Raw genomic sequence first — 7,540 nt, 5'->3', positions numbered from 1 at the left:
AATAACACAGTCTGTCAAAGGAATATCAATCTAGCCATTAGCATTCGTTTAATCCTGCTTTCATATACTGAATCAGGTTACAAGATTTTATCAAGGCGCCTCCCGTTGACGAGAGGAGGAACCTTTGGGTGGTGAGGGCGCCATCGTGTAGTCACTTTACTTATTTTACCCCTCCCCCTTCTGAAGTTTAAACCTTAGAATGGCTGACTTGTATGCTTTAGAAATAAGAAAAACGATATCTTTTATTTTATACAACTTCTTCGTGTTTGCACATTGATGTTTGATGGAAGCTGCATCTCTTCATTAACAGACAATAACCATTTTAGTTCACTATCTATTTGTGACACTCTGTTACTATTTGCAGAAGTCAAATTTATATGACTTTCTAAAGCTTGTCTGCATACATTTGTGAAATTTGTCAACAACCTATCCGCTCTACTTTCAGCTTCTGATGACACTTCTGCTTGAAACACGTCAGAGCTTCAGTAACTGCTTCACTATGATCATTCTCCACAGTATTTTGGATAAGTATTAGTCATAGTATGAATTCCCAAACTAGAGTCAACTTCTAGATAATATCGTAAGTACACTGTAGTGTTTCTTCTATAATTACAGTGACAATCCACCTTGGATGTAAACCGCACAGGTTTGTCGAAGCGATGGGCCAAACGCATATGCTTACAGGCATGCCTATTTCATTGAAAGTCTATACGACTACAAGCAATCATCATTCCTTGCCCAGTTGAGATATTGTATACAGCTTCCGCTGTGAAAGACTTGACATTGTAGCAAACCTCTCCATTGATGTGCACTTTCTGTATCATATCTTCTAACGCTAGTTCGCTAATTTCTTCTGCCGCTGTAGAATAGTGTAGGTTTGGTTTGGTTGATATGTATAAATTTGGCGTTAAGGGTTCACTTTGTGGTGACCACCAGATCTTTAATAGATCAAATAAGTAATTGAGTAATAAAAGACAAATAAAAGTAAGGGTTTGAAAATGCTCTGACAGGTAATATAAATGTTATACCACAATCAGAATTACTTTATAAAAATATATAAAGGATTTATTGTTGAGTCAATGAATAATTCTCCTCAGAGAACCAAAAACAAGGCAGTATTTTTACTGTTCAAAAAATGATTTGAAACCAGTCAGTCATGACACAGTGTCACTGGTCGTTGACTTCAAAAGTGAGTGGGTGACATCGCATCATCATCTTCATTACATTGCAATTGTCCTCTTTCTTACCTCTCTAGTCTTTGAACTCAAACATCCAGTATCAGCGGCCATCCTTGCGGTATTGTGCATAAAATCGGTATGAACGCCATCAATCAAGATAAATATTTATCGATCCAGTCTTCTATTCATCTTTCTTTGTAAGTAGTTTGTCTTCAATTGGTTGTGTCAACTCTCAATATAGTTGCTAGTTTCCGTATTGGTGAAAGTTTGTTGTTGGTAAGCAGCAGATCAATGCATGAATTCCAGGCAAAATGATTCAGCTCGAACTAGTTGTTACCTTTGCCATGGAGAAACAAAGCCGAATGTATAACTCTGTTCGAAACCTTGAGCAATATAGGTAAAGTAACCTCGTTGTTGCTGAAGATCTTTCAGCCAGAGCTTGGTCGATTCTTTCTGTTCATTGTGTTTTTTATATGATAGCTCTTGAACGTTTTTTATATATGTTGTAAACATCTTCCGAATGGACAAACTGATTACGGTGTACAACATATACTGAAGAGGATGGCGAACTAGCAGCTTCAGGAAAATGATCTCTTATCTTTTCATTAAAATGGCGTCGAACTGCAGTTCTTGTGTCTCCTATACCATAACCTTCACGCAACTTTTGTAATATGGCTTCCTTCGTATTATCCGATAAAGGTAAAAAAGAGATATCATTAAGGCTTCCAATAAGATGATTATGCTCATTCTGAAGCTTAATGGTGACCTAATTGGTGCAAATGTTCTATCCGACATACAAACCATATCAATATCTTATGTTCAGTAAGTTTTATAAATCGTTTTCTATCTTTATAATATTCTTACTTAGGCTATTATTATCATTAGTATTTTTTCTTTCATGAAAGGGTTTGAGCATCTTGAAAGGAGAGGATATTTATATAGCAATAGACAACAAACATTAGATCACATTACGAACGCTCTATACCAAAGAACCTTACAAAACGAGTCATACAGTCTATGCCACTCAAGTACAAGCAGAGAACGAAAAAAAAAGAGAGGCAGCTATATCATAGGAATGTTGGATTTCAAGGTCAACACCATAAGAGAGTCATTTTTGCATATGCGACGTAAGCCTTCTAAGCTCTATGCGTTCATTTACTCCTACACCCTCTAAGGTAAAATGAATTTACAAAAATATGCAATTATATCTAATACAGGCAATAGAAATTACGCAGACATTTATCAAAAAAAGGGATAGTGATACTAGTTGATGAATACAGGACGTCAAAAGTTTGCAGCCATTGCAAAAACGATTTAGAGGATATTACTGTGCCTGAAAGAGGATTTAACTACAATCACAAGTATACAAGTATTATTTATATACATAGCTGTACAAGATATTGGTCTCGATTTAATTCTTTTTAGAAAAAAGATGATTAGACAGAGTACAGTGAAAAATCGTGTTAAATGTTGTGTAAATGATAACAATAACATTATTGATTGATCCAGTCTCTCGATAAAACACAAACAGGTATATCTGCCAAACTTCGAACGCTTAAAGTTTATGTTCTAACCTAATCAATTACAAATTAGGCTATGTCCCCATTGTATACCCGTTGGGACTTTGCAAACAGTGTCCAGCTGGTAATGCTTATAGTAGAAACTTAGTAAGTTACTCTTGCTTAGTTACAACTAGTTAGGTACTGATTATTCTATTTTAATACTGTCAACTCCATCCAATGATAGGTCTGGAACCGAGGCGTCAACACAGCATTGAACATTCGATCGATTCTTGCAGATTATGTTAATAATAACTGTAATATTGAATCAAGGAATACTGCATTTATTAGGGTGCTTTAACCAGCACTATCAAGCCACTAGTCTGACCCTTTGCACTTGTAAGTATTCGAAAAGAAAGTACTAACGTCATCATTATCTTATCCAATCAAAAATTTCTGGGGTGATTTAAGTGAGTGCTTTTTCACGGGCTATTTTCCGTTTATACACACCCCACATTACCCAAGCTAGGGGTTGTAAAGAACACTTTTTTTTTCTTTAACCGTCTTTACAAAATGCCTGTTTCCAAAATCGTCACCAATCCCTACTTCTCTTTCATTACACCCGAAAAGCTCATTAAAGTGTAATTACACAATTAGAAAAGAAATACATGTATAAACTGATCGTTTTATACATAGTGCTCCTAGTCTTGCTACCTGGGGTGCTGCTGCTGGTTCTGCTGTTCTTCTCTTCGGTTCTGATGTTCCCTTAGTAAAGAAGGATCTCTTGAGCAAGATTCCCATTGCTGGAAAATACTGGACTGTCCCTGAAGATAACTAAACTGCTAATAAATAATGTAGATTTTGGAACAATTTAACAACAACAGTAATATACTAGAAAGGAGTATGAGATGTTTTTATTACCTGGATATTTCACATTCTCCTCTCTCTTTCTCCTTGTCCATGTCTTTATATGAAAAAGTATAAAAGGGAATGATTTCTCCTTTTCCTTTCTTTCTCTCTCTCGTATTTATCTTTAATTAATTCATGCTGATCTTCAGTCTTTTAGTTTATGCTCTTGCATTGTCCGTTCAGGCAGGAATTATCAGCAGTCGTGACGAAAAGCCCACTTGTAGAAGCTATCATACGGATTTCACAAAGTCAATTGATGGATGGACTGAGGTCAGAGGTGCAACTAGAACATGGGAGGTGACGCCAGAGGGGTTGAAGCTTAAGTTGTTGCGTCCTGAGAGGTTCAATAGACTGATTGATACTAGTTCACCAAATAGTACGTGTTTTTATATACATGTATAATAGACTTTCTGATTTGTTTGACTTTAGGGCTTGCGTATAATGATGCTGAAGGAGAAGGTGCCACATTCAACGCATCAACCTACATGCTATACGGTCGGTTCTCTGTCACTCTCAAGTCAGCAAAGGTAGGAGGAGCGGTCACTGCGATGATCTTAATTGCTGACGATAAGGATGAAATCGACTATGAGTTACTGGGTAAAGGAAACGGCTTAAACGAGCAAGTGCAGTAAGTTGTTCTTTTGATTTCATATATGCAACATCATAATGAAGGTATTTATTAGAACCAACTATTTTTGGGGTAAAAATATTGTCTATGGAAAGAATGGAGGCGAACATGAAGTAGATGGCTCTATATCATCGCAGTTCCATACTTATGAAATTGATTGGTAACATATAAAGAAAGCATCTCTCCCTTTCATAAATTCACACAATGCTCTCAAAAGGTCTCCAGAACACATCAAATGGTCTGTTAATGGTAACGTCATTAGAATCAAAAGTCGACAAGAAGCCAATGGAGAATATCCTACATCCCCAGCGTAAGTATATTGATTTTTTGAAACTAAATATCTAAATTCTTTATAGCCGTGTCCAAATAGGCTTATGGGACGGAAGTAGACAAAGTGGTACAGCCGATTGGGCTCATGGGCCTATTGAGGTAAGGGAAATTTTTTAATTTCTTTCATCAACTCTAATCCACCCCTCCTCCCTTAGTGGAATGGACTTGGTAATGAAATTACTGCCACCATCAAAAGCGTCGAGATTGAATGCAATCCGGAATACAATATCATCATTCATTAGACAAGGAAAGAAAGAAAATATTTAATAAAACTTGCATATATTCATCATAACACGCATGTATCTATTCTGTCGTCCGCCCGCGCGCGGCAACATTCGCCCCCTTTGTATATCTAAAATAAGAAAACCGACCAAATACTCAAAAATGTTTTGCATCTTTAAGAATCTTTTCGAAAAGAAGGGGGCCTCCCTTCATTCTCTCACTTTTTCTTTTTCTTTGTGCAAATGTACATTCGACCTAACGACAACCTTATGTGGGGACCCTTTAGAAGACACACGTCTCAAAAGGTAACCCCTCTTGTTCAACTGGATGAAACAAAGCCTCCCAGACAAGCAAAAAAGAGCCAAACATGCCCTAATCTGAGCAGCATTGAAGATCGTCCCCTGCCTCCACTGCCCAAACATCCTCGTGCATCGCAAAAGATGACACGTGCATTTAGTAAGGGTCAGATGCATCTCAAGCGAACCACGACATGGATAGGTCAGCCCGTCCAAAAGCTACTGTCGTCGCCACCTATGCAAAATTTTGGAGCAATGATGTCCAAAAAGTATCAATCGGCAACCGAGAATATGATTCGTCTGCAGTCTAACCTGCAGAATCACCTCCCCCATTTACAAATTGCTCACAGTGACCTTACGCTCGAAGAAGACGAAGAAGACGAAGAAGATGAAAGAACGATGACAATTGATGATAAGAACTTTTTGTATGGATCGGCTGGCGATCATTATTCGTTTATCAAGTAAGTTATTTTGTAAGAAAAGCTTCATTGATCTAATATTTTCTATTAGGAGTCAAATAAAAGAACAATCACAATCAGTTGGGAGATTAGGCAAAAAGATCTTTGTGGCTCCAAAGAGAATTATGCATTGCAGAGGTATGTTTTTTGCTTCCTAAAGAAAACACACATATTGACAAAGATACTTGTTCAATAGTGATGCAGATCATCAATGTAGGATCTGAGCGTGGTAAGTAACATTGCTTTTCTCATTTCTCTTATGTTGGGTTATAATACTTTTAGACTGTAATTATGAGTTGACTGTATATCATAATGGTCTACAACACGCTATTCATCGAGGTAGCCTACGAAAGATTGGTAAAAACTTGAGCGCAGATCGACCTCAAGAAGATGCAATGAGACTGTAAGCTAAGCCTCTTCTTTTGACATTATTTGTATATTTATATCTTTATATGTAGAGAAGTGCAGGAACCCTTTTCTTTGACTTTTGCCGTTGCCGCACGGTACTCTAATACACGACTTCGAGATGGATTAGCCAAGATCGGAATCTGGCCAATCACACAAAAGACTGAGTTACCTGACACAGGTTATGCCGTGCTCACGTTTGAGCATAAACAAGACATCAAGAACCATGGCATCACGCGGTTCAAGTTGACCAAGATAAACGACCGCCGACCTGGGTTATTCAAGTGGTTTAATATCGAGCTCGTTGTAGATGTCAAGATCGTCGAGGAACTGCCTCCGACGGTTCAAAAGTTTCCTTGGGCCTATACACTTACAGAAAACTATTCAGAACTGACTTGTGAAAGCGCACAAAGTAGTGACATCACTCAAGATTCCAACCTTGTCATGGCATCTCAACAACACTGTCAAGGTGGAGACTATCTTACAATCTATACCCGAGGTGTGGCTCATCCGGTAAGCACATATGCACATATAATACAACATCAGTGTTCTCATACATCTATAAAGATATGGAAACGGTATTGGGTAACTATGGATAACCATCAGTTAATTCTTTATGACTTTACATACAAGGTATATTGTTTATACACATTCATTCCTCTTTTCCTTACTTTTAGTTTTATAGTTAACAAAGGACCCACTTCATAAAATATCCTTATTACCATTACAGTCCGTCAAGAAACCTACACTAGACGACTGCGAAAACGTGGGTATCGCTCGAAAGACAGGAATTATGCTTCAATTTGACCGTTTAAAGGCCACGGTGGGTGATGAAGATATTCATTTTGATGATGCTGAAGGGTTAGAAGGAAAGATGTTTATTTACTGCGACGATGAAGCATATGCTGTTCATTGGCGTAGAGCACTGGCTGCTTACGCTGAAAAAGAGATTGATAAAGACATGGAAGATCAAAACGGCGTAGACTTGAAGTTTTTATGGTAAAAAAAAAAGTATTTAGACAATACATAACTTAAATCAATAAATATTATTTAATACTTGAATGAATTATTTCTCTCTTTTTCAAACACTGTTCAACTATTCTTATATTATCAATCTCAAGCTATTTCTCATTAGAATCCTTTTTCCTAGTTTTGTATTATCCATGATGTTTGAAGGCAAAGACAATATAAGATTTATTGCAACATTGTCAATTTCAAGTTTTTGATAAACATTGGTTTCCATTTCTTGAACCAAGTTTATAAGGTCCTTGTTGACGTCGTTATTGCTCATAGTAAAACTTGTTGTAATACATTGACATTCCATCTCTCTGTATCTCAGCAAGGGGTAAGTTGATGTAGTACTGCTGTTTGAAAGATATACCCGAAACAGGAACAAGCTAAGCTCTGTGTCAACAACATAATGACCATGACGGAGCAACTTACATTTCCTTGACACTTTCCGTCAATTTATTAGAAGCATTAGGTCATTAGTGACACTTGCCTGACATGGCAAATCGGTCATGGAAAAGTCTTGAAGCCGGCCCTCAATGACCGTGGGGATATCCCTACTTGGTTCACTGACTCTTCGGCGATAGATGCCGTGATTCCCCCTTGT

General features: G+C 37.4%; 5 protein-coding genes across 5 annotated transcripts; 4 read left to right on the top strand and 1 right to left on the bottom strand.

Moving 5' to 3' along the window:
* Positions 1 to 1,478: 1,478 nt before the first annotated feature.
* RHIMIDRAFT_261875 (uncharacterized protein) lies at positions 1,479 to 1,935 on the bottom strand. Its single transcript, XM_023611576.1, has one exon. It carries the CDS (start codon positions 1,689 to 1,691, stop codon positions 1,512 to 1,514), a length of 180 nt encoding a protein of 59 aa, XP_023463329.1. The 5' UTR covers positions 1,692 to 1,935; the 3' UTR covers positions 1,479 to 1,511.
* Positions 1,936 to 2,065: 130 nt separating this feature from the next.
* RHIMIDRAFT_261873 (uncharacterized protein) lies at positions 2,066 to 2,623 on the top strand. Its single transcript, XM_023611575.1, has 3 exons — positions 2,066 to 2,349; positions 2,412 to 2,511; positions 2,563 to 2,623. Exons 1-3 carry the CDS (start codon positions 2,254 to 2,256, stop codon positions 2,601 to 2,603), a joined length of 237 nt encoding a protein of 78 aa, XP_023463328.1. The 5' UTR covers positions 2,066 to 2,253; the 3' UTR covers positions 2,604 to 2,623.
* Positions 2,624 to 3,250: 627 nt separating this feature from the next.
* RHIMIDRAFT_240294 (uncharacterized protein) lies at positions 3,251 to 3,515 on the top strand (the record flags this gene model as incomplete). Its single annotated transcript, XM_023609345.1, has 2 exons — positions 3,251 to 3,318; positions 3,374 to 3,515. The coding sequence occupies 2 exons, from the start codon at positions 3,251 to 3,253 to the stop codon at positions 3,513 to 3,515; spliced, it is 210 nt and encodes a 69-aa protein (XP_023463327.1).
* Positions 3,516 to 3,630: 115 nt separating this feature from the next.
* On the top strand, positions 3,631 to 4,884 carry RHIMIDRAFT_43780 (concanavalin A-like lectin/glucanase). The gene is made up of 6 exons (XM_023615246.1): positions 3,631 to 3,962; positions 4,016 to 4,214; positions 4,270 to 4,374; positions 4,432 to 4,524; positions 4,571 to 4,643; positions 4,700 to 4,884. Exons 1-6 carry the CDS (start codon positions 3,722 to 3,724, stop codon positions 4,784 to 4,786), a joined length of 798 nt encoding a protein of 265 aa, XP_023463326.1. The 5' UTR covers positions 3,631 to 3,721; the 3' UTR covers positions 4,787 to 4,884.
* Positions 4,885 to 5,428: 544 nt separating this feature from the next.
* Positions 5,429 to 6,986, top strand: RHIMIDRAFT_261866 (uncharacterized protein). The gene is made up of 7 exons (XM_023611574.1): positions 5,429 to 5,523; positions 5,573 to 5,658; positions 5,717 to 5,749; positions 5,803 to 5,923; positions 5,979 to 6,438; positions 6,493 to 6,558; positions 6,611 to 6,986. Exons 1-7 carry the CDS (start codon positions 5,462 to 5,464, stop codon positions 6,926 to 6,928), a joined length of 1,146 nt encoding a protein of 381 aa, XP_023463325.1. The 5' UTR covers positions 5,429 to 5,461; the 3' UTR covers positions 6,929 to 6,986.
* Positions 6,987 to 7,540: the final 554 nt, after the last annotated feature.

The sequence above is a fragment of the Rhizopus microsporus genome (assembly GCF_002708625.1).
Source record: "Rhizopus microsporus ATCC 52813 unplaced genomic scaffold scaffold_16, whole genome shotgun sequence".
NCBI classification, from domain to species: domain Eukaryota; kingdom Fungi; phylum Mucoromycota; class Mucoromycetes; order Mucorales; family Rhizopodaceae; genus Rhizopus; species Rhizopus microsporus.
Note: the sequence above shows the minus strand (reverse complement) of the source record. Positions and strands in the feature narration are given on the sequence as shown.